This window comes from Malus sylvestris, chromosome 6 (assembly GCF_916048215.2).
Source record: "Malus sylvestris chromosome 6, drMalSylv7.2, whole genome shotgun sequence".
NCBI classification, from domain to species: domain Eukaryota; kingdom Viridiplantae; phylum Streptophyta; class Magnoliopsida; order Rosales; family Rosaceae; genus Malus; species Malus sylvestris.
Window position 1 is genome coordinate 18836519 of NC_062265.1, and position 25798 is coordinate 18862316.

A 25798-nucleotide genomic window follows, 5' to 3' on the forward strand; every position below is an offset into this window, starting at 1 on the left:
TGTCAATTGATAAAAGAAATTTATTTAATAGACCAAAAAACGACATATTACTTTGAGCTTAATTCCTCCATGTCTAAATTGAATTGACTTGACTTGGACTAAGTAAGATAAAAATAATAATGTTTGGTAACTAAACTATGGACTAAAATACTTTTAGGACCCAAATTATTTTTTTATCATATTTAATTTACTTTTACCTTAAAAAAACAAAAATTATATTGTACTTATTTAATTTTTTGAAATCCTAATTATGTTTCACGTTTGCAAATCCTCTCAGCCATTATTAATCAGACGAACAGACTGAAATTTTTTTTATTGCAAATCCTCTATCTCTTCACTTCATCTTCGCCTCCTGCCTCTTTACTTCACCTCTCCCTCCTATCTCTTCACTTCCACTCACAAAATCAATAGCAAATCTCAAAATCAAAACATAGAGCAAGAAAGAGATTGAAAGAGGCGAAGTGATTGTGTGATTGGCTCAAAGGTGGAAGATAAGGGTTGGATCTCTGGGTTTTTTTTGGTGCATTTGTGATTGAAACAACCATGATCATCCCACTGCAGATTTTTTTTGGATTTCTTTGGTTTTTTGGGTTTCTAAGTTTTTCTAAGTTCAAATTTTGGGTTCTCTGGGTTCGAAATTTTTTGCTTTTTTTTTTCGAATTTTGCGGGATCTGTGTTTGAAAAGGATTTTGAGACACGAGAAAGATGTAGATGGGAGGAACGAAGTAGGGAGGGGTGAAGCGAGCATATTTGGCTTAGTAGTCCGGCCAATTTCGTGGGGGCCTCGCTAAGGCTTTTCAACGAAGTTTTTAGTCTGACTTAGTTTAGGCGAGTCTCATTAAACATAGTGTCGACGTGAAATAAACACGGGACTAAACCAAAGTGTAATCTAGTCTAGTCTAAGGAAGTTTAGTGAAGCCAAATAAATAGGCCTTAAGTCTTCTTTCTTTCGAGAAATTTTCTAATGCGTCAAAAATATGGTTCGGTACACACAAGTGGTTAGAATTTTTTTTATTTTTTATTATTCAACTTCTTATATTATGAGTCTATGGCACTTGGTATACGAATGTGTTCACAATAAACTGAAAAACTCTCCTCCGTTTCTCTCTTATAGCATTTTCACCAAGCACCCAATTAAACAAGGGAGTTTTAACGAAACTCCTAGTACTGTTCACTTTTAACGAAAAATCACATTTTTACCTTTTCTAGGCATTATTCACTAGACCTTTATTTATAATTTTTCATTAAAACTAAAGTTTTTTTGACTTTTCGCTAGTTTTCTATTAAAGAAATCTCATTTGTCCAATATCCTTTCATACTCTGTTAATGTACACCTTCATTTTGTTCACTACTTATATTTCCTCCCTCTCATTTGGCCTTCTATCCAATCGTTCGCTTCTTACATAAATCTCAACTGAACTCTGGAAGAGCTTTAGAAAAACTACCTCACACCTAAAGCGGGAATTTGAGATGAAAGACTTAGGGCAAACTCGTTGATTCGTTGATATGAAGATTGAGCATTCTGCTAACAATATTCTGGTCTACCAGTCCAATATATATGGCAATTTTATATCATTAATATAATTTTTTTTCATTTTTTTTCTACCTTTCTTGCTTTCTGCTTCAATCTGTATTGTATGCCGTATTCCTTTGGCCGGCGTTTAGCTAGTCTTCGTTAAAATTCATCGGTTGTATTTAGGTCGGTTATGTACTTCATTATTGTAATAAAATTTGGGCCATGATTATTAAACAGAACGTAGTACATCATGGTGCCTCGAGAGTGATACTAATCGGAAGATATATAGTCGGTTACATGTTAGAATCTCTCCTCGAGTAAATCTCTCCTCCAGATAAGATGCTTCTAATTTGCCATTTCTGCAATTGCTAACAACCTGTTGCTCTCTCTTTTGTCCCACCCATGCATGCTTGTCTGCCGCAGAAAATATACAATGCTCCCAGTCAAAATCCAAAGACATTTTAGTTAATTGAATGAAGAAAAGAATCAGGTTGAGCAGTAATATTATTATTGCTTCCATAGCCCTTCCAACTCGGGAAACCACATTTTGTTCTCACATACCGTCAAGAGAAGATTGCCGCGGAGATCCATGAGATAAACTTCGTCGATGTGCTTGTTATCATAGTTATCGACCTGATACACAACCTCACCATTTGCATCAAATGCATTGCATCCATTTCCTTGCATCACAAGTGATTTAACCATAAAGTGAACGTCTCTCTCTGTGATGTCACATACTTGGTAGAAGAACACAAACTGTCCTCTCAATTTTTGTTTCTCCCTATCAAATCTACCCAGGAGAGCAGTGTATTCTATCACACCCAAGGGTCCCCTGCCACTTTCAAGCTGATACATCCACCTTCAAGTTGACCTCATGGCAAAAAGAGTGGAAGGTGAGAAAAACTTTCCATCTCTTAACTAACTTTGAAAGTGGGAGCAAATTTGATACCATAGTAAGTGTTTATCTATTGCAAGACACGGGGTGGAAGGTGAGAAAATTCGTACATCTACATTGAAATTAAGCTAAAATTACACATTGTGTCTTTTGCTCTATGGATTTGTGTTTCTTATAAAATTGTGTGCATAAATGTAGCGCAAAAGACAAGTGACATTAAGTGGTATTAGGCATGAAAATGTAAGTTGAAAAAAATATACCTGTTTAGCTTTTCATTAACTCTTCATCTCTTATGCTTCTTCACCTGCTCAGTTTTTCATTGCCGGTTTATTTTATTTTTTTGAAATTAGATATTTATAGATACGCTTCTTGTAACTCCATAATAAATGTTTGACAAGAATTCATTTCATGTAATCTAACCATCTTGAAAACTTTGTAATGTTCTTTATTTTTATCTATGAAACAAGATTTGAATTTGCAATCCATTTTCTATTTTTCATGATCATTGATTTGTTAACAATTTGTCACTGAATGTTAATTAATGGTCGTGTAAAGGATATGAATGCCCAGTTAGAGGCCTTTAATGGAATTTGCAAACACCGCGACTAAAACCCTTACACCGATGTCTTAATTGGTGCAATAGTGGCTTGGTAAGAGCTCACTTGTGGGGACTTCAATAGTGACACGGTCTCAATTCCAGCAAACTAAGGTGGTGGAAATTCTAATTATTCAAGAGAATAGTAACACGGTCTCAATTCCAGCAAACTAAGGTGGTGGAAATTCTAATTATTCAAGAGATCTTAAAGTTCTCGTATTTCATAATGACATGAAAGACTTGGGTGATTGTATTTTCCACCATACATAGAAACTTTCCGATAAGTGGATTCAACGAGTTTAGGAACCTGTATTCTGCCAACAGCAAAGTCCTTTCACCACACAGTCATTTTCAAACCAGAACTGTGATCGACTTTTAAGGCATCGTATACGAACACTTCGACAATCTGTTGATTGAGTGGCTAGGGAAAGTACATACAGATACATTTTTGATCTAGATAAAAGAATTTCCATGCTAAGTAGTGAGTGTGTACATGAGTTTTGGATCGAAGTTATCAAGAAAGTGCACTGGTATGATATTTCCTTAATCTGATATATCCAATATCTTGTGTTTTGGATTTAAAAGCGCAAGACGTATGCATTATTTTTCCTTAATCTCATCATATTCAATGTCTTCTATTTTGGATTTACATGGACTTGGGCCTATTAGGAGCTATTAATTGGATGCCCTTTCGCCGGCTTCTCCACGTACCATTGGAAAGTCTCATGAGCTACTTGACTATTGGGAAGCATGTCAAAGTTATTAACATAGGCAACAATTTTTTAAGGGAAGTCTTGGTCTCATTCGGAATGACATGCTGTCATTCTAGGATACACTCAAGAAACTATTGGTACCTTCTGCAACTGTATGGCTTGAGTGCGCCGCTTTCTTTGATTTGTGCAATACTAGTAATCTGCGTCACAATGAGGAGTAGGATAAAGGTCGTACCCAGTGCACAAGGCTCCCGCTTTACGCAGGGTCTGGGAGAGGTGAATGTCGGCTAGCCTTACCCCCATTTTATGGAGAGGCTATATTCCAACTCTTGTTACACAAGTAAGTTTTAGAGAGAGAATGCTCAACTATTTGAAATTCTTGTAATATTTATAAAAAAAATCCAAGTATTCTCAAGTGCTAAGAGTACTTAGATTTTTTATAAAAATTGTAATGAATTTCAAATAATTGGGTATACATTCTCTCTAAAACTTACTTATGTAACAAGAGGTGGGATATAACTATATAACTTACTCCTCCTTGTGACGTAGATTACTAGTATTGCACATATCAAAGAAAGCATAAAATGCAGCGCACTCAGGCCATACTTCTGCAGAAGGTACCAATAGTTTCTTGAGCATATCCTAGAATGACAGCAAGTCATTTTGAATGAGGCGAAACAAATGAGACCAAGATTTCCCTTCAAAACTTGTTGCTTATGTTAATAACTTTGACATGCTTCCCAATAGTCAGGTAGCTCGTGAGACTTTCCAATGATATGTGGAGAAGCCGATGAAAGTACATTCAATTAATAGCTCCTAATAGGCCCCTGTCCATGTAAATCCAAAATAGAAGACATATTCCAAAACACAAGATATTGGATATATTAGATTAAGGAAAAATCATACAATTGCACTTTCTTGATAACTTCGATCCAAAACCCGTGTCTAGACTCATTACCTAGCCTGAAAATGTCTTTTATCTTGAGCAAAACTTGTATTTGTCCGTACATTCCCTAGCCACTCACTTAACCGATTGTTGAAGTGTTTGTATATAATGCCTTAAGAGTCGATCACAATTCTGGTTTCAAAATAACAAAATGGTGAAAGGACTTTTGCTATGGCAGAATACAGGTGCCTAAACTCATCGAATCCACTAATCGAACAGTTTCAATGTATGGTGGAAAATACGATCACCCAAGTCTTTCCTGCAATTATGAAGTACGAAAACTTTAAGATTTCTTGAATAATTAGAATTGCCAACACCGTAGTTTGCTAGAATTGAGACCGTGTTGTTGTTGAAATCCCCACAAGTGAGCTCATACTGAGCGTGTTGCACCAATTAAGACAATGGGGTAAGGGTTTTAGTCGCGCCATTTGGAAAATTTTATTAAATGTATCTAACTGGCATTCATATCCTATACGCAACCATTAATTTACATTTAGTGATTAATTGTTAATTGTTAACCAAAAATGGATTATAAATTACAAAATAAAGAATAACATTTCAAAATTGCTCATACCATATGATTACAAGAAAAGAATATATTTTGTCAAACTTATATTATGGACTTATAAGAAGCGTATCTATAAATATCTAATTTTAAAGAAGCGAAAAACAAACTGACAATGAAAATTGAACATGTCAAGGAGGCAACGAAAAACAGAACAACTATATTATTTCCAAATTAGATTTTCATGTCTAATATGATTCAATAACAGTTATCTTTTGGGCTACATTTATGGAAACCAGTTTAAAAGAAACACAAAGCAATGGAGCAAAAGAAACAAATACACACAATTGTCCCAGCACAACGTGTTATCTTTAGCATAATTTCAATTTCGGTTTAAGAGATACACAAATTGTTATACCTTCCTCTCCGTGTCAATGCTTCAATTCCGTCAGAAGATTGGTTCTTGCCTCAATTCCATCTTCCCCAACCTTCCACGCTGTTAGTGTTAGAAGAACTATTATACATGATTCACACCAATAGTCACCATAAATGTAAACATAAATGAACTGTAACTATTTGCTCATTGCTCCTGTGATGAAGAGGATTAGCAAATATTTTTCCAGATAATAGCATAACTAAAAAACTACAAAATGATAAAATCCCCTCCCCAATTCACCTCTTTTTATACCGAAAAATACCCAATAATCAGTGGATAAATCTTTAACCTAATCATTTTGGAAATTTGCAGTGCACTAATTAAAAAATTTATTATCTTTTAGCAGAAACATGGGCTTGTAAGCCGCACATGAATGATGATATAAATTTTGGAATTTAATTGAAAAACTAATATTAATAACTCAATAATTCTACCCACATCACCAATCAATCGATTATCCCCAATGTAAGAAAAATTACACACATTTCCTTTTTATAATTCGGTTTCCTGTGGCGTAATTATACTTTCGTTGGGCAAAAAGAAGAGAAAACGGCAACACTCGCCATTGTTGACTGAGTTAAACAATGAGTCGACTCGACCGTAATATTACCACCTACTTCCTCACAGTTAGACGCCAGAGTTTCGGCACCGAATCAAGCAAGCTAAGGAATTTCCGCCATTAAAACACAAGAATCTGCATTCAATTTCAGGTTAAAGAAGAACAAGAAAAAGAAAGCTTACTCAATTTCTTGATGCTTCTCCTACGCCTTCGGTGTTGGGTATGTCTCCTTCTTAGTTGTTTATCTTTTCCCTCTTCTTTCTCTTGCAACCTCCTTAGGTTATCTATTGGTTGAAAGAACTTTGTTTTGTAAAAATTTATGAACTGATATGAGTAGGGAGGACGGAGAGGATTGGTGTGAGTATATATGGTGGTTTGATGGTGGTTTGAAGGGTTTATACAAAGAAAACTGAGAAAATGATTGGATAATAACACATGCCAATATATAATTTATAGGGTAAAAGACCGTTTACTACCCTCATGTTTCGTGATTTTCAACATTCAGTACATCAAGTTTTTTTCGTCTCAGATTCATACCTAAAGTGTAAATTTTGGGACAGTCTCATACATCCGTTAGTCAAACTGTTAAGTTTTCTGTTAACTGTGACGTGGCGCACTGACTGGACGTCACGTGTCATCCAAGTTTTTTTTTTTCTTTCTTTTCTTTTCTTCTTCCTTTTTCTTCTTCTTCCTTCTTCTTCTTCTTCTTCCCCCGACTGCAACTTTTTTTTTTTCTTCCTCCTTCTCCTTCTTCCTTCCTCCTTCTTCCTTCCCCTTCTTCCTTCTTCTTCCTTCTCCTTCTTCTTCTTCTTCTTCCTCCGAAATCTAGGGAAGTTTGTTTGTTTTTTTAGGAAGAAGAAGAAGAAGAAGAAGAAGAAGAAGAAGAAGAAGAAGAAGAAGAAGAAGAAGAAGAAGAAGAAGAAGAAGAAGAAGAAGAAGAAGAAGAAGAAGAAGAAGAAGAAGAAGAAGGAATAAGGAATAAGGAAGAAGAAAAGAAAAGAAAGAAAAAAAAAAAAAAAAAAAAAAACTCGGATGACACGTGGCGCCCAGTTAGTGCGCCACGTCACAGTTAACAGAAAACTTAACAGTTTGACTAACGGATGTATGAGACTATCCCAAAATTTACACTTTAGGTATGAATCTGAGACGAAAAAAACTTGATGTACTAAATGTTGAAAACCACGAAACATAAGGATAGTAAACAGTCTTTTACCCTAATTTATAAATGGTAAAGAATCATACTAAAAATCTTAGCGGATATTACTAATAGATAATGACACGTGGTATTATATGAATGGTCGAGAATCTTATAAAAAAATTTGAGAGGATATTACTAATGGATAATGACACGTGGTATTATATGAATGGTCGAGAATCTTATAAAAAAATTTGAGAGGATATAACTAATGGATAATAATACGTGGCACTATGTAAATGGTCGAGAATCTTAACAAAATCTACGGCAATAATGACATGTAGAGGATAAGATGAATAAAACATTAAAGGAATAAAAAATATATATTTGTGAATAATAGCGATCGCCTATGCCCTTCCTCCTTCCAAACAGGTGGACCTGCACAAAATCAATTACTGTTTAGAGTAAATAGTGAAAGCAATGTGGTATTATATCGAGAATCTTATCAAAAATCTGAGAGGATATTACTAATGAATAATGACACATGGCACTATATGAATGGTCGAGAATCTTGTAACTCTATAATAAATGTTTGACAAGATGTATTCATTTCATGTAATCTAACCGTCTTGAAAACTTTGTAACGTTCTTTTTTTTATCTATGAAACAAGATTTGACTTTGCAATCCATTTTCTTCTTTTCATGATCATTGATTTATTAACAATTAGTCACTGAATGTTAAATTAATGGTTGTGTAAAGGATATGAATGCCCAATTAGAGGCCTTTAATGGAATTTGCAAATAGCGCGACTAAAACCCTTACACCGATGTCTTAATTGGTGCAAGTGGCTTGGTAAGAGCTCATTTGTGGGGACTTCAACAGCAACACAGTCTCAATTCCAACCAACTACGGTGGTGGAAATTCTAATTATTCAAGAGATATTTCTCGTATTTCATAATGACAAGAAAGACTTGGGTGATCGTATTTTCCACCATACATCGAAACTGTCCGATAAGTGGATTCAACGAGTTTAGGAACTAGTATTATGCTAACAACAAAGTCCTTTCACCACTCAGTCATTTTCAAACCAGAACTGTGATCGACTTTTAAGGCATCATGTACGAACACTTCGACCAACTGTTGATTAAGTCGCTAGGGAAAATACATACAGTTACAAGTTTTGATCTAGATAAAAGAATTTCCATGCTAAGTAGTGAGTTTGTACACGAGTTTTGGATTGAAGTTAAAAGCGCAAGACGTATACATTATTTTTCCTTAATCTCATCAATGTCTTCCATTTTGGATTTACATGGACAGAGGCCTATTAGGAGCTATTAATTGGATGCACTTTCGCCGGCTTCTCCACGTATCATTGGAAAGTGTCAAAGTTATTAACATAGGCAACAATTTTTGAAGGGAAAGTCTTGGTCTGATTTGTTTGGTCTAATTCGGAATGACATGTTGTCATTTCGTTAGATGAATAAAACATTAAAAGAATAATAAAAAAATATTTGTGAATAATAGCAATCGCCTATGCCCTTCCTCCTTCCAAACAGATGGACCTGCACAAAGGCAATTATTGTTTAGAGTAAATAGTGAAAGCAATTTTATTGCCTTTGCCTTCCACTAATAGGTGCAGATGCTGTAAAGAGTGAAGAACAAAAATGCAACTTTTTAAGAAGGGTGAAGTGCCGATGTAGTTGCTGACCTATTAGTGAAAATTAGGTATCTGAATTACTTTTTCGGTAAAATAAGTCCCTAAATTCTTTAAAAATTGCTAATTTCATCCATGCTATTATATTCAAAGCTATTTTATGTAATTTTTCGTCAACTTAAGTTACTTGACATACTTTAGAGTTTAATACCGTCATTTTCTCACGTACAAGCCCTTAACATTTCATACAGGTTGTGAATCTGATGGCTAAATTATCCCTGTCTTATGAAATTAGCTTTTAAAAGCAATGTACATGTTATTTGTTAAAACAACCGTCTAAAAGCAATTGGTTTAAAAATAAATAAGATATTTTATTTTTATCAAACATTTTTTATTGCTTAATTTAAAATGAAGCCGTTTTTTTATGAGAAAAAAGAAAAAAATACCAAACGTGCATAAATTAGACCCTAAACAAAGTAGAAATCTTATGTTGTTAGTACTTATTCAAATTCCAACATTTTCTCTAAGTACCAACTATTTGAGTTACCATCATACTCGAACCACGACCTCTTTAAAAAAAAACACCCTACCAAGTACCAACTAACAAATTTAACATGCCCCACCAAAAGACCATCCATTTCTCATTAAAGTCAAATAGTGATTTTTTTTTTTCATACATAAGGTGTTATCTCTACTAATTATTGAAACTCTCTTTGTCAACCAAAAGAGAGTGAAAAGACAACTTAATTTTTTATCACACAAAAAATGATAGGCAGTAATGTAATTTCATAAGTTCAAATTTTATTGTTTTTTATTGAAGCCTCACCTACAAATAATATTAAAATATCTCTAATATTTAAAATTTAAAAAAAAAAACTAAAAACAAAAACCTTCCACTCTCCCAACATTCTCTCTCTCTCTCTCTCTCTCTCTCTCTCTCTCTCTCACTTTACAAAAAAAAAATGTGTTCATACACACAAAGTGTGTAGGCAAATGCTAGTTTACATTAAACTAACACCTTCTCATGCTTTAATTCTCTTTCACATAACCCCTTTTAATCAGATTTCATCTAAAAGAAATTATTAAAGACAAATTTAACCTTAGAACTAGCTACGCAAGAAAAATGAAAAATACATAAAGAACTTTTGTGAAAAAAAAAAAAAAAAAAATCTCTAGCAACCAACCATCTCCTCCTCTATAAAGTACCCCTCTCCCCACCGCTTTGCCATGGCTTCCAGGAAACCCGATTCCCTTTGTTTCAAACCTGCAACTTTGTCCATAATTGGGCCTCTCTCCTTATTTCTCTCTCCCTAGCTCCCTCTGTCGTCCGTCTGCCCCTCCCTCCCTCCCTCCCTCTTAAGTACACGTCCAATATTGATAATCCCCCCATTGATTTTCTATCAAGAATTGCAATTCTTTTTTTTGTCAAACAATAAATCTGTTAACGCTTATTTTCACCACTGGAATAGAGGCCCACTTACTTAAGAATTGTACCTTTTAAATTTACTATTTTTGCGCAACAATGTTAACTCTGTAATATGTTATTTGAACCACATTATTATTGATAACTTATTATGAGGTTAAACTCACTCCCTCCCTCCCTTAATATAAATAATATCATTTGTTAAAAAAAAAATCTCATATTTTGATTTCAAATACAAAGCAAAACATAGCATTACAACAAGCATAATTATTTAAAAATAAAAGGCAAATGCAGAAGATGGTCAGGTAACTTTTTCCCCCTTTTCTATGTTTTTTATTCTATTTTTAACAACTGGATTAATCTTGACCATTTGATTTTTCTTATTATTGAATTTGACACACTAGAATGTGTCAAGTGGTACACCAATAAATTTTTTTCAACTTTATTTTATTGTTGAAAATTCATTGTTCTAGACCATCAGGCCGTGAAAATCCTAGGGTTAACATCTCGCCACGCCATAAAGACGTTGAGGTTTCTGATGGAGCTGCTGCAGTGGACCCACAATAACCGAAGTTGCCAGCTCCGCTCACTCGAACATGGCTGATGTCATACTAACGTCAGCCTTGCCTGCTGCTGCATGGTCGGGCTCAAATTGCTCGGGATGTTGGATGGTCATGTGTTGGCCCATCAATTGCCCCCCACAAAATGGACAGGTGAAAGTGTTTTTTTTTCGGGCTAAACAGCAATTTGGCAGCCCTTACCCTGCCTTTTGGGTAATGGGTGGATTGAGGGCTATCTCTAAGATTTCAAGAGACCTATGTGAAATTTAAAAAAAGGGCGCCTCTTTAAGATGGTTTTCCCAAAAAAAAAGAAGAAAAAAGTAGGATAATGTATTGATACTAGAAAGCAATAAATTAAATCATAACAAATTTTAGGACTCACTGATTGTAAGATTACAAATGTCATGAAATAATACGTAAAAAGAGCTACAAACATAATCTTTACTAAATAATCCAAAGCAATTCAATCTTAAACAACCAAACAAGAAAAGAAGCTTCAATAACTCTAACTTTAAAGTTTCACTTGAATATAAGGGAATTATGATCCTCTATGGATCCTCTTTATGAGGATCCCAAGGATCCTCCAATCGTATATCGTGTGGTCAGAAATCATTATAAATTCTTTTATATAAAATTGAATATAAATAGTACCTATGAAAACTGGTCGCACGATGTACGATAAACTGATTCGCTTGGAGGATTCTCGAGATCCTCACAAAGAGGATCCGGAGAGGATCCTCATCCAATATAAAGCATTATGATATAATAAAATTAGAATAAAAAAACGTTTTTAGGGTGTTTTTTTTTTTTTTTTTTGCTAGATTTAGGATGTTGTTATGAACACTTCAAATATCTCATTGTGCGTTTCAAATTTTTATATTTAAAAGAAAATTACACGTACACAAAAAGATTTTAAAGTGTTAATAAAACTATTTTTTTTTAATGTACAAGTACAACATTATTACATTATAAATAAGGGGCTTTAGAACCCTGAGATTAGTTTTCACTCCCTCCGGAAGCCGCCTCTGGGTGGACTTGCTCTTTTCTTGCTCTTATGAGAAGGCACTGATTGCCTCGCTGGTGGCTAGGCCCGGTGTTTCTTCCAGTCATCAACAAAATGTGTGGTGCCATTTTTTTTCAATTAACTAAAGATTTCGTTACCAAAAAATAAAAAAATCAACATCTAATACGCTAATATTTATATTAAAAATATTCCTACGTCGGAAAGCTAATAAAATAATAATGAAATTTAAACCGTAATACTATTATGATTAATATAAAGATTAGTTTTGCTAAATATATTTTACAAAATTAATATGGAAAAATTATTAAGGTTCCTTGACGACTCCAGTCAATCATTTTTGCTACAATGAGACATGAATACAATCACTCTTGTGTTTATTTTGTTGATTTTATGTTGATATAATTATCGATTACAAGCTATATATGTATGATTTAAAAGAAATTAGAGTAAAGCTACACTTACTGATCTACATTTATGTTAATATGATTATCAGTTGCAAACTCTATTAGAAGTAGAGCCGCAAATACATGTTCATTGCTATTAGACGAATAGTACATATACGGTATAAAAAATATAATAAGAAAAGCACTTAATTATTTTTTAAAAAAAACAAAAAGTTCCGATGCAGACAAATGCAAATATGATGACGTCAACAAAGTCCCCTTCCCTACATGCCATTGCCTACAACGGATTTGGATCTCAACCGGATCTAAATTGTGGGATTTAAGGATTCTCACATCTTGATCATTCGTCGTATATTAAGCGGTCAGAATCATTTGAATTTTTTTATTAAAATTAAATACAAATAGTATCTAACGAAAATTGGCTACATCATGTAAGATGTTCGGTTAGGATATGAGGATCGCTAACATCCCCACAAAGAGGATCCAGCATCCTCCTACAACTACAAGCGTTAAACATTTAAAATCTAATCACTTAATTTACAGTCTAGTCTTGTTCCTCTTCACTTGTAAGTTAGAGGTTTTAGATTCAATTCTCTCCAAAAAAGAATTTAAACCACATTATTGTTAAATTATTATAAGGCTAAGTCAACCTTATTTTTCCTTAATGTAGCTAATATCGTTTAGGCTTTTTATATTAACACCCCACAAAATGTTGAATGCACCCCACATTAAAATTTAATATTAATGACTTATTTATCTTACTATGCAATGACAATTTTGACCTTATTAGGTTTAAAAAAATAAAAAATTTCTAAATAGACCCTAAATCACTTTTAACGTATTATTTATCTTCTTCAACTATCAAAACCCCACCCACCCTCCATTGTTGAATAAAACTCTAACCAATGAAACTACAAATATGTTGATTGAAAAAAATTATTTTTGACGAATGGAACACGCAATCGGTATTTCGAAATTTTCACATGGGGTAAGACTTTATATTTTTCATTGTTTTAGTGATTTCGACGACATCGATAATTATTTAATTTTAGAACTCAAAAAGATCAGCAACATTGAAGGTAGGAGAAATGCTCATAGAAGAAGGAAGATCCACAACATAAGCATTATCATTAATCTTCTGTAGAATCTTATAGGGTCCATACTTGCGAGGCTTGACCTTGCTGTAAGTCTCGACTGGAAATCTTTCTTTCCTCAAAAACACCATCACAGCGTCACTGACCTGAAACACATGGGAACGCCTTTGTTGGTCAACCGCCACTTTGTATTTTGCATTTGTCTGTGCCAGACGTTCACAAACCTTTGCCTTAATAGCCTCGATGCTTTATGCCATCTTTTCAGCAACAACACTCACACTTGGACCCTTAGGGAGCTTGATGAGGCCCACTACATGCTTGGGGATAGTAGCATACAGTAGGGAGAAAGGAGACTTGCCAGTTATGCTGTGAACAACACTGTCGTAGGCAAGTTCAATTTGAGGAAGAGCAAGGTCCCACAAACACTACGAACCATGTTACCCATGGTGCGGTTTGTAACCTCGGTTTGACCATCCGTCTGTGGGTGAGTCGTAGTACTACGCCACAAATCTGTACCAAATAATTTCCACAAGGTAATCCAAAAATGACTGAGAAATGTTGAATCACGATCAGTAGTAATAGACTGAGACACTCCACATAGTCGCACAATTTCTCGAAAGAAAAGTTGAGCAATGTGGAATCACGGTCATTATTATTGTTATTGAAAGACGTTCAAATGAACCTAAACATTTTTCAAATCATTCAATTTGAAATTATTTGGCAAACTAATGTTTAGATGGTTTGAAATCATTCGGCAAAATAAAAAATGAGTGTTATAAGATTTGAGAAATATGAGGTGTATAAAAAATATGGGGTGTATGTAGAAAATGTATAGTGTATATTGAGAATGTATGTGTGAGGGTATTATGGGAAATGAAATGGGGTGTATGAATATAATTTTTAATTGAAAAAGAAAATATGGGATGTATTAAGTATGTGAAGTTTATTCAACAATTTGTGTGGTGTTAATAAAATAAGCCTATCTTTTATTTCAAAAAAAAATTTAAAAAATCTACAAAGCAAAATTGGCATATAACACTAAAAATGAAGTTCCCGTCCATGAAAGTCACATGGGCTGGGCCCACAACCATCCCATAAAAGAGCCCAAAACGACTCTTCGTCCTCCCTTCGCCCACCCTTTCAACATCCATTCCCCGCCACCGAATCATCCATCACATTTCCCAACCAATCCCGCCGATGGTCCCCACTGGGTCGGCCAACCTGGCAAGAGATTTTTCATTAAGATCGTTATATAGAATGATACATCAAGTGCTATTATATAAATAATGAGATATGTATGTTAAAAAATCAATAACATACAAAATAAAATTTTTCACCACTTAAATAAAAACACGTAGTATATCATCTTTCATCACAACTAAAAATTTCTCCATCCCAGCAACTTGTTGACGTGTCGGAAGGAACGACATGACGCGGATACCTGGATATGCACCTCCCAAGGTGCGGCACACTCTAACTGACCAGCAACAGAGCTCCACGTCTCCCCTCCGGTTCCAGCCTCCACCAAATCCCACCCCTCCCCTCACTTTCCCGAACGCTATAAATATCAAACCTCACTTCTCGAATCTTCATATAAATTCGCTTCCATTTATTATTTCTATTTTATTCTATTTTATTCTCTCAAAATATTTAATTTTATTCTTAAAAATGAAAAGTCCGACTCTAACCGGATTGCTGAAGCAGGTCGCGGCGGAGTTCCCGAACCACCGCGCCCTTTCCGTTTCCGGAAAATTCGATTTGACCCACGCGCGGTTGCAGGAGCTCGTCGATCACGCCGCCACCCTCTTAATTGCCTCCGGCATCGCCCCAAACGACACCGTCGCACTCACATTCCCCAACACCGTCGAGGTATCTCATCGTTTTATTTGGTTTCCCAGCATTTTCTCCGCAACCAAACAAGTTTTTTAACTAAAAAATAAAATATATGACGGGTTTTTTCCCCCTTTTTCTGTAGTTTGTTGTGATGTTTTTGGCGGTGATTCGGTGCCGGGCGACAGCGGCGCCGCTTAACGCGGCGTACACGGCGGAAGAGTTCGAGTTCTACCTTTCCGACTCCGAGTCGAAGCTCCTGATCACGCCGGAAGAACCGATTCATGCGGCCAAAGCGGCGTCTTCGAAGCTCAACATTCCTCACTTGACCGCCAACCTGTCCGACGCCGCCAGCCACGTGACTCTCTCATCCGCCGTCGAGGCGAGCCCCGACTCGGTATCGCAACTCGTCAACGACCCGTCCGACGTGGCGATCTTCCTCCACACGTCGGGCACCACGAGCCGGCCCAAGGGAGTCCCCTTGACGCAGCTCAATCTGGCCTCCTCCGTCCAGAACATCAAATCTGTCTACAGACTCACTGAGTCGGACTCGACGGTGGTCGTCCTCCCTTTATTTCACGTCCACGGATTAATCGCCGGGTTATTGAGTTCCTTCTCCGCCGGCGCCGCTGTGGCCCTCCCAGCCGCGGGTCGATTCTCCGCTTCAACCTTTTGGTCCGACATGGTCGCATACAACGCCACGTGGTACACCGCAGTCCCCACCATCCACCAAATCATCCTCGACCGCCACAGCAGCAAACCCGAACCGCAATACCCGAATCTCCGGTTTATCCGGAGCTGCAGCGCCTCGCTGGCTCCGTCTATTTTGGCGCGGCTGGAAGAATCGTTCGGCGCGCCGGTTTTAGAGGCCTATGCGATGACGGAGGCGACCCATTTGATGTGTTCGAATCCGTTACCGGAAGACGGAGCCCACAAGCCCGGGTCAGTTGGTCGACCCGTGGGTCAGGAGCTTGCGATTTTGGACGAGAACGGTGCGATTCAGCCGGAGGGCGTGAACGGCGAGGTTTGCATTAGAGGGCCCAATGTGACTAAAGGGTACAAGAACAACGCAGAAGCGAACAAAGCAGCTTTCTTGTTCGGGTGGTTTCATACTGGGGACATCGGAGTTTTGGATTCCGATGGGTATTTGAGCCTGGTGGGTCGGATTAAGGAGCTGATTAACCGCGGAGGTAACCAGATGAATCCAAAGTGCACTCCAAGGGTTTGATAAAATGCGGTAGTGAAGTGTGGCTGACAATGTGTTTTGTATTGTTGCTTTCAGGGGAGAAGATTTCGCCGATTGAAGTCGATGCAGTGCTTTTGTCACATCCAGAGGTTGCCCAAGGCGTTGCATTTGGAGTTCCTGATGATAAATATGGCGAAGAGGTATAAGCGATGCGACATTTCAAGAAGTCGATATTGTTTGTGCTTGATTATTTACGTATAATGTGTTACGTTTGTAGATTAACTGTGCCGTAATCCCAAGAGAAGGCTCGAGCTTAGACGAGGAACAAGTGATGCGACATTGCAAGAAGAATCTGGCTTCTTTCAAAGTACCCAAGAAGGTGTTCATCACCGACTCTCTTCCGAAAACTGCCACCGGGAAAATCCAACGGCGGATCGTGGGGGAGCACTTCCTTGCACAAATATCCACCGCCAAAGTTCCCAAGTTTGGCGCTTAATTCTACTACAATTCCACCAGCCTAGCACAAGAACATTTTTTAGTTTAATTTTGGCTTAAATGTTAAAATGGTCATGTGTTATAATCATATGGTCAATTTAATTCCCGTTTTCAATTTGGCCAAGTTGGTCATCATGTTTATCTTTATTAGCCAATTAAGGACATTTCATTCAACCTCTCGTAAAAAATTCATATGAAAAATTATAAGAAATATAAATTACCATTTCTCTTCACATAAACAATCCTAATCAATGAGACATAATACACATGTATAAGAGATAATACTTCCAATCTGAAAAATTATTAAGGGTGACATAAAAAGAAGAGGGGTTATCTTTAGGGAGAAGGTTGGGGAATTGGGAGGAGAATAATTTTTTTTTTAATTTTTAATTTTATTTCATTTGAAAATATTTTAAATCAAATAAGTAATTTTATAAATAAGTTTATTACAATTTATGAAATTTTCAGAGATTATATGATGGTATTCTTTTTTTTCTTTCTAATATATCAATATTTTTATACTAAGAAGATGGAGAGTTCTGCTAAACTACACAATGGACAACCTAATTTGATATCGAATTCGCCATTAACGAGATTCGAACCTAAGATCTCTCACTTTCAAATGAAGAGGAATACCATCAGAATGTAGTACTAAGTGGCAGATAAAAATATTCTTAATAATACTGAGATCATTTTAACATTTAAGTTTTTAATTTTTTATTGGGTAAATTACATAGTAGTCCTTCAGGTTTGAGGTCTATTGCAATCTTATACAACATCTTTAAAACATTTCACTTTCATACCTCCAGTACTATTTTATTTCAATTTCATACAACCGTTACATTTTCCATCCATGGATATGTTAAATGCTGACGTGGCTGCCACATATATGCCACATGACAAATAAAATAATTTTTTAATTTTTTTAAAAAACCTGAATTTTCTCATAAAAAAAAAAAAATTTGAAACCCACATTTGCAAGAAGAAGAAGAGGAGGGAGGAAGAAAGAAAAAGAAAAAAAAAATAGAAACCCACTGCAAGAAGAAGAAGAGGAAGAAGAGGAAGAGGAAGAAGAGATCAGGGTGGGGGGGAGGGTCGCTGGGCGCGGGGGTGGGGACGGGAGGAGGGTCGTCGGAGGAAGAAAAAAAAGGGGGGGGGGAAAAGGGAGCTGGGTTGGGGTGGGGGGAGGGTCGCTGGGCGCGGGGGGGGGAGGGGGGGGACGGGAGGGGAGGAAGGGAGCTGGGTCGGGGTGGGGGGAGGGTTGCTTGGGGAGGGACAAATTTTTTTTTTCTTTTCCTCCTTCTGATCGCTGGTTGCAGATGTGGGTTTCAAATTTTTTTTTTTGGTTGAGAAAATTCAGGTTTTAAAAAAAAATTAAAAAATTATTTTTTTGCCACGTGGCAGATATTTGGTAACCACGTGGCACAAATGTGGCAGCCACGTCAGCATTTAACGGATTAATGGATGAAAAATCTAACGGATGTATTATATTGAAATAAAATAGTACTTGAGGTATGAAGTGAAATGTTTTAAAGTTGTTGTATGGGGTTGTAATAAACCTTAAAACCTGAAGGGCTACTGTGTAATTTACCCTTTAAAACACATTGGTGTGACAGTGGCACAATTGTTAACGTGTAGTGGACTGGTGTGCGCGTATTTTATTTGACCACAATGAATATTGACGAGGATGTTGTTTGATTCGACTTTGATTCCCCTGGCTTTGTAGGGCTAGGACTATTTATCTGGGTTGGTTTTGATTCCGAGGGCTCATACTTTGCCACTTTCCAACTCCAAGTCGATCGCCACTTACTCAAATGGTGGCGGCCTTTTTACTTTTATAAGGGAAATGTATTACTGTAATAATCCACTTTCTTTGGTTGTACCTTCCACAAAACTTGTTTTTTATTTTTTTTTATATTTAACCGTCACATCATTACTACTTTTCGTATTATAGTACGGAATAATTACTATAGTCAATCTTCAGTGAAAGATTTCTAGTTCATAAAATTTTTATATTTTTCAAAAGTCGATATGATTTTTATTCAAAGCCAAGAAGAGGATAGAATATACTACTCAATACAAGGGATGAAACTATCCTCCTCAATAAAGTCGCAAATCAAAGAGGGAGTTTCATCGGACCTAGCACAATCAGTTCCACTATGGAGGGCAAAACGAACAAGCTTATGAGTTACAAAGTTTGCTTGGCGACGGATGTGGGACGTAGTAGATTCAGTGATCAAATGTAGCAAAAACTTGACATCTTATATGATAGATTCGATAGTAGACATATTTGTAGAAAACAACTTTAGAGCTGAAATGATTTGTAGCCTACGGGCTACTGAGATTGCTTGACTAATAACAATATTTATGATCTTGTCATATTGTTGAGAAGCACGCACAACACTATAAGGAGCATTTTTGCTCACCAACCTAAACCTTGGTATATGCTTACTATACATCTAATTATCTATTATGTGTCACTCATTTACACGAAACATAATACCTGTCACACTCCAAAACTTGAGGTGTGAGATTAAGTAAAATAAATAGAAAAAAGTGGTTGTTTAAGGATGCAAAACAAATCTCATCTTAAGATTATGTCGATGAAAATTTAAATCCCCCAATTTCCATAAAGTTAAACTACAAAAGTCAATTTAAAGAAATAGCGTTAAAGATCTCATGGTAATACAAACTACAAAAGTGACCTGAACCTTAAAATTCACCGAAAATAGCTCGTTCAACCAAAATGCGTGAACATTTCCAGATCCAAAGTAGATCCATGAAACTAAGTTGTGTCAAAATTTCATTGATTTTCGAGATCGGGAAGTATAGGAAAATGTTAAAACTAAAACAGGCATGCTGCTGTTTTCCTGTAAGAACAATTTTAGCAGTTCCAAATTACTTTGCAAATAAAACTATTTATATTCCAAGGAACAAAAATCTGAATTTTTTTTCAACATACCACTTAGGTAATAGATACACACCCACAATTTTAAACATAACCAAGCTCATAGTGATTCTTCAAGAGCCGTTCATAAAACCTTACAGATTAAAATAAGTTCACAAAAGACCTTTAGGGCTTCTAACAAGAAAACATTTTCAGGCTATTTGAGGAAAATGCACATGAGCAAAACTGTACAAGCCAAAAGACGAGCAGTTATATATACATGGTTTTCATGGCCCAGGTAAGTAGAATTTCCAACCCACCGAGGTCGATATCATTTTAGTCTACTACGCCACAAAAGGATCATTTACAAACAGAAACTAACTATACAAACACTTTGGCAGCTCACCCAAAAGAAGTGTACGCCTGGACTCCTGTCAACTAATCCACACTAGAGCTGCCACTTGAAAATCAGCTAGTCGACTCTACACACCTGAAAGTACATGTTTAGAAAAACGGGGTGAGCATAAAATGCCCAGTAAGGGTAAGTCCGTAGTCATTTAAAATCTCTAGTGCATGCCGAAAGTAATAAAAGTGATTCAAAACAGTTTATTTTCACCACCACGTAATCCAACAATTTGAAATTTGCCAAAAAATTTATGGAAAGTAACATGTGACAAAAAAACCAAAGGTTTCGGAGCATTAGCAGCTTGATAACAACGGTACAACACACAAGTTCAAAAATCACTTCTTTTGTCCTAAGAATAACAAAGCCATTATCATTTAAAGAATCACTAGCACACCAAATCACAAAGATCTTCTTTTATCCCAAACAAGTGACAAGCAGATTGGAAAGAACCGTAATATACCTGGCCAATACACATATCACATGTATTTATCACTTTCGTAACTCATTCTCACAGCCCCCACGCATGGAGCTTTCCCCGTGGAACCTTGGGTCATTGTGCCCATAATCAAACAACTTTACGGGTCATTGTGCCCATTCATACATTTCTCAACATTCTCAACTGCACATGTATTACACCACTTTCCATCTACTTTCACAATTTGACATTCGTATTGAGATGCTTCAGTATTTGGTATTGAGTATAATAAGAGGCATGCACATCAAAACAAAATCTTGAAAAATCATTTCAATCACTTTAAACTCACCAAAGTTGTAGTAACGGAATTCAAATCATTAAGATCAAACCATAGTGAAATATTTTCTTCACTTCTTTCACATAATCGAAAAAGAAAACATTTTAAGTAAGCTTCAAATAATGCTCAAATGCCATCAATCCTTGATCAAGTAAAAAATGAAAAACCAAAATATTTTATTTTTGATTAAAACTCCCCTACCTCAACACAATTTCTTGATATTCAACTTCCAGGGTGTTCGTCGACTTGTGTCGTCCCCTTGTCCTTCTCTACCTTATCTATAAACAAGAAAAATCATTACACACCACCTATACAAATATCTAACAACATACCCTAATTCAAGGTTAATTGGGGACTTAAATCAAACACTTGGTGCTCAACTCTAAAACTATAACATGAACTATGATACCTTCATGTTCTTTTACTCCCACCCAAACTAATTCATGGGTTAACAAACCATAAAAATCAAATAGATCCCAAAGGTAAGAAATAGATACCTTAAATGGAGACAAAGGAAAGATCCTCACTTGTTCTAATCTTCAAAAGCAAAGAAAACTAAACTCATCTTACTTAGATTTCCTTTTTGACAAGTGAAGAGCTAAAAGGGGTAAACCCCTTTCATTACTTTCGGCTGGAGGGAAGGCAGGAAGGGAAAATATGGATTTTTAGAACCCATCCCTTTTTTTTTTTATCCCAAATGTCAACTTTACCTTTTTTTTCTTTATATATATATATATTTTTTTTTTTAATGGCCAAAAGCCAATTGATCTAACCTCAAATAAGGCAAATCAATTTTTGCTAACAAAGATCACAAGTGATTCACTCTTAATCCCCACTTAAAATTTTCGGGATATTACAATCCACCCTCCTTAAAATAAATTTCGTCCTCGAAATTTTCATAGAGTAAGTACCTTAATTTTGGAATAGATGTGGATGCTTCTCAAGCATCTCAGACTCAACTTCCCAAGTGGCCTCTTCAGTCCCATGAAGCTTCCAAAGAACTTTGATTAAAGGAATTACCCGATTTCTCAAGGTCTTTTCTTTTCGATCCCAGATTTGAGTAGGTTGTTCTTCTTATGTAACATCGTCTTGAAGTGGCACCTCATCCCATTCTATCACTTGAGTTGCATTAGGTTGACTCTTCTGTAGCATTGACACGTGGAATACATCATGCACATGTGCTAGAGAAGAAGGCAAGGCAAGTTGGTAGGCAACTTCACCAACTCGTTTTACTATTTCGAAAGAACCAATATATCTCGAAGCTAATTTTCCACTCTTTCCAAATCTTGAAACTCCCTTGCGAGGACTAATTTTCAAGAGAACAAAATCACCAACTTGGAATTCTAGCAGTCTCCGTCTTCGATCAGCGTAGCTCTTTTGTCTACTTTGAGCAGTACGTAACCTATCTTTAATAATCTTGATCTTCTCATTAGTTTCTTGAATTAATTCAGGGCCAAGAAGACTGAAATCTTCTGCCTCTGCCCAACATAACGGAGATCGACATGGTCTCCCATACAAAGCCTCAAAAGGAGCCATGCCTATACTTGACTGATAACTATTATTGTACGAAAATTCTACCAAAGGCAGGTAATCACACCAGTTACCTTTAAAATCTAGCACACAAGCCCTTAGCATATCCTCAAGTATCTGGATGAGTCTCTCTGACTGTCTATCCGTTTAAGGATGGTACGCGGTGCTAAACTGTAGTTTTGTTCCCAACGCATTGTGCAAGCTTTTCCAAAATTGAGACGTGAACCGAGGATCTCTATCAGAGATTATTGATAAGGGAATTCCATGCAATTTAATAATTTCCCTTATGTAGATATCACTCAAGGTTGATAAAGAATATGCAGTTTTCACTGGAAGGAAATAGGCCTGTCAACAATCACCCAAATAGAATCATACCCTTTCTTAGACTTTGGCAAGCCACTCATAAAATCCATGGTGACATTGTCCCACTTCCACTCAGAAACAGGTAGTAATTGTAGGGGTCCAGCGGGCTTTTGATTTTCTGCCTTAATTTGTTGACATACCGTGCAGTTAGCCACAAATTGAGCCACATCTCTCTTCATACCTTTCCACCAGAAGTGTCTTCTTAAGGGAGGTGTATTCAATTGGGATTTTGAGGGATTTTAATTCTTTTAATGAATCGAGGGGTATTCAATCAAGAATTTAAGTGATTCTCTGAAATTCAATGTGTATTCAATCAGGATTTTAAGATAGTTTATGAAAATCCTTAGAAATCCGGGTGTATTCAATTAGGATTTTAAAGAAGTTTATCACATTACAGGTGTATTCAATTAGAATTTGATTTTAAATAATTTGAGAAAGTTGAGGAATTAGAGGGAATTGGAGAGATTTCGTAGTGTATTTTGAGCATCCACAAATCTCACCTATTTCCAAGAGATTTCGAGGGAATTGAATCAAAATTTTACATGAAATCTCTACAAATCAATTAAACTCCATAAAAATCCATGGATTTATAAATCCATTAAAATCTCTCAAATTCTCAATTGAATACACCCTCCTAAATCTCTGTACATCTTAGTACTTCCTGGATGAATAGAGTGCCACAATCGATACGCTTCATTCAATACTTCCTCTTTTAATTGTGGATTGTTCAGGATAACCAACTGACCTTGGAATCTAAGCCCTCCATCTGAGTGCATGCTCCACCCATTAACTTCTTCACCTTTTCGAAGCTGGGCCAACACATCTTTTAGCGCCTCATCATGTATTTGGTTTTGGACCAAGTTGTGAATTAGTGTAGGACTCGCTACTACACCAAAGACATATGCAGTTTGAGTAGTACTGCAGAGAGCCAAATTGAAATCTGCAACCATACAACCTCCCTCCCACTCCTCTAGCATGAAACATGCAACAACATCACCAGACTTTCCACTTAAAGCATCGGCTACCATTCCAGGGTGGTAGTGTAAAGAAAAATCATAGTCCTTCATGTATTCTACCCATCTTCGTTGCCTTAAATTCAAATCTCTTTGTGTAAAGAGATATTTCAAGCTTTTATGATCTGAATATATCTGAAATTGTGCTCCGTAAAGATAACATCTCCAGATTTTCAAAGCAAAAATCACAGCTGCCAACTCTAAGTCATGCGTGGGATAGTTTTGTTCATGGTTCTTGAGTTGCCTTGAAGCATATGCTATTACTCGACCATGTTGCATTAGGACACAGCCCAAACCTTTCGACGAGGCATCAGTAAAAACAACATAAGGTTCTTTGAGATTTGGAACTGCAAGAACTGGAGCAGTAGTTAATTTCTCCTTCAATTCCTGGAATGCAACATCACATTCAGCCATCCATTCAAATTTGATGCCCTTCCTTGTAAGTCTCGTCATTGGAGAAGCAATCCGAGAGAAATTCTCAACAAACCTTCAGTAATAGCCTGTCTACCCAAGGAAACTTCGAATTTTTGTCACTGTTTTAGGCCTCTCTTAATTCAACACCGCTTCAACCTTAGATGGATCCACTGATATGTCGTTACTTGAGATGATGTGACCGAGAAATTTAACCTCTGTCATCCAAAAGTCACATTTCTCCCTCTTTGCATAAAGTTGATGTTCCCTTAAAGTTTGCAAGATTATTCTGAAGTGTTGTTGGTGCTCCTCATACGTCTTAGAGTAAACCAGAATGTCGTCAATAAAAACAATCACGAACTTATCAAGGTATGGATAGAAGACCTGATTCATTAAATCCATAAAGGCTGCAGGGGCATTTGTCAATCCGAACGGCATTACAAGGAACTCATAGTGTCCGTAACGGGTCTGAAAAGCTGTCTTCGGAATGTTTTCTTCCTTTACTCGCAATTGATGATAACTTGACCTCAAGTCGATTTTTGAAAAATAACAAGATTTGCCCAATTGATCAAAGAGATCGTCAATTCGAGGCAAGGGATACCTATTCTTAATAGTGGCTCGATTCAATTGTCGATAATCAATGTACAATCGTAGAGTTCCGTCACTTTTTGCAACAAATAACACCGGAGCACCCCATGGAGAAGTACTTTTACAAATAAATCTCTTCTGTAACAACTTTTCTAATTGCTTCTTCAATTCCACTAGCTCTGCCGGAGCCATCCTGTATGGAGAAATAGATATTGGAGAAGTTCCTGAGCAAACTTCAATAGCGAAATCAATTTCCCTTTTTGGAGGCAAGCCTGGTAACTGCTCAGGAAAAACATCAGGAAATTCACTCACAACCGGAATGCATAAAACTGTGTTATTGGCACCTTGAATTTTCTCTATGATAGCAAAAGGAGCAGCACCCTCCTGATTTCTTCTTCCCCTAAAACATGTTTTAAGTAGGGGGTTTTGAGGAAACACTCCTTGGTTCCCATACAATTCAAGTATTGACCCATTTTCTAGACGTAGGGTGACCTTTCTACTATAACAATCGATCAAGGCGCGATACTTAGATAACTAATTAGTACCCAAAATCAAATCAAAGGGATATGGATCTAGCATAATTAAATCTGCTTCTAGTCTATGGCCAGAGATTTCTATAAAGCATGCCCTAAATATGGTAGTAACACCCAATACACCATGAACGGTAATAAGAGTAATTGGAGGATCCAACTTTTCAGGTTTCAACTCAAGGAAATTTACCAACCCTAGGGAAATGAAAGAATGATTAGCCCCTGTATCAAATAAAACTTTGGTACAGAAGTTGGAAACAAGGATCGTACCTTTCATAACAGCATGGCTAGTTTGCCCCACAGATTCAGTTCGAGTGACTGTGAATGCTCTTCCCTGAGGTCTATTA

General features: G+C 36.5%; 2 protein-coding genes and 1 long non-coding RNA gene across 15 annotated transcripts; 1 reads left to right on the forward strand and 2 right to left on the reverse strand.

Annotated features, from left to right (window-relative positions):
* Positions 1–1716: 1716 nt before the first annotated feature.
* LOC126625326 (uncharacterized) lies at positions 1717–6597 on the reverse strand. 13 transcript variants are annotated; one of them, XM_050294424.1, is made up of 4 exons: positions 6348–6574; positions 5589–5658; positions 2078–2375; positions 1717–1930 (listed from the first exon to the last, which is right to left on the reverse strand). In XM_050294424.1, exons 3-4 carry the CDS (start codon positions 2369–2371, stop codon positions 1862–1864), a joined length of 363 nt encoding a protein of 120 aa, XP_050150381.1. In that variant the 5' UTR covers positions 2372–2375; positions 5589–5658; positions 6348–6574; the 3' UTR covers positions 1717–1861. The 13 variants fall into 13 exon arrangements, 11 of the variants coding, with proteins under 11 accessions (XP_050150381.1, XP_050150379.1, XP_050150376.1 ...); XM_050294422.1 differs by having other exon boundaries at positions 2078–2387; XM_050294419.1 differs by having other exon boundaries at positions 5589–5666.
* An 8443-nt stretch (positions 6598–15040) lies between these two features.
* On the forward strand, positions 15041–17145 carry LOC126625325 (probable CoA ligase CCL9). The gene is made up of 4 exons (XM_050294413.1): positions 15041–15329; positions 15436–16480; positions 16573–16676; positions 16754–17145. The coding sequence occupies exons 1-4, from the start codon at positions 15129–15131 to the stop codon at positions 16970–16972; spliced, it is 1569 nt and encodes a 522-aa protein (XP_050150370.1). The 5' UTR covers positions 15041–15128; the 3' UTR covers positions 16973–17145.
* Positions 17146–20043: 2898 nt separating this feature from the next.
* On the reverse strand, positions 20044–21696 carry LOC126625327 (uncharacterized). The gene is made up of 3 exons (XR_007624385.1): positions 21514–21696; positions 21218–21294; positions 20044–20348 (listed from the first exon to the last, which is right to left on the reverse strand). It is a non-coding gene; the product is annotated as an uncharacterized LOC126625327 (long non-coding RNA).
* Positions 21697–25798: the final 4102 nt, after the last annotated feature.

Excerpts from the sequence above, each read along its gene's own strand:
- LOC126625325 (XM_050294413.1), top strand. The coding sequence starts at position 15,129 with ATGAAAAGTCCGACTCTAACCGGATTGCTGAAGCAGGTCGCGGCGGAG. Across the intron at positions 15,330-15,435 it reads CATTCCCCAACACCGTCGAG|TTTGTTGTGATGTTTTTGGC; the intron begins GTATCTCATCGT and ends CTTTTTCTGTAG. Across the intron at positions 16,481-16,572 it reads GGAGCTGATTAACCGCGGAG|GGGAGAAGATTTCGCCGATT; the intron begins GTAACCAGATGA and ends TGTTGCTTTCAG.
- LOC126625326 (XM_050294425.1), bottom strand. The coding sequence starts at position 2,371 with ATGTATCAGCTTGAAAGTGGCAGGGGACCCTTGGGTGTGATAGAATAC. Across the intron at positions 1,931-2,077 it reads GCGGCAATCTTCTCTTGACG|ACAAGCATGCATGGGTGGGA; the intron begins GTATGTGAGAAC and ends TTTCTGCGGCAG.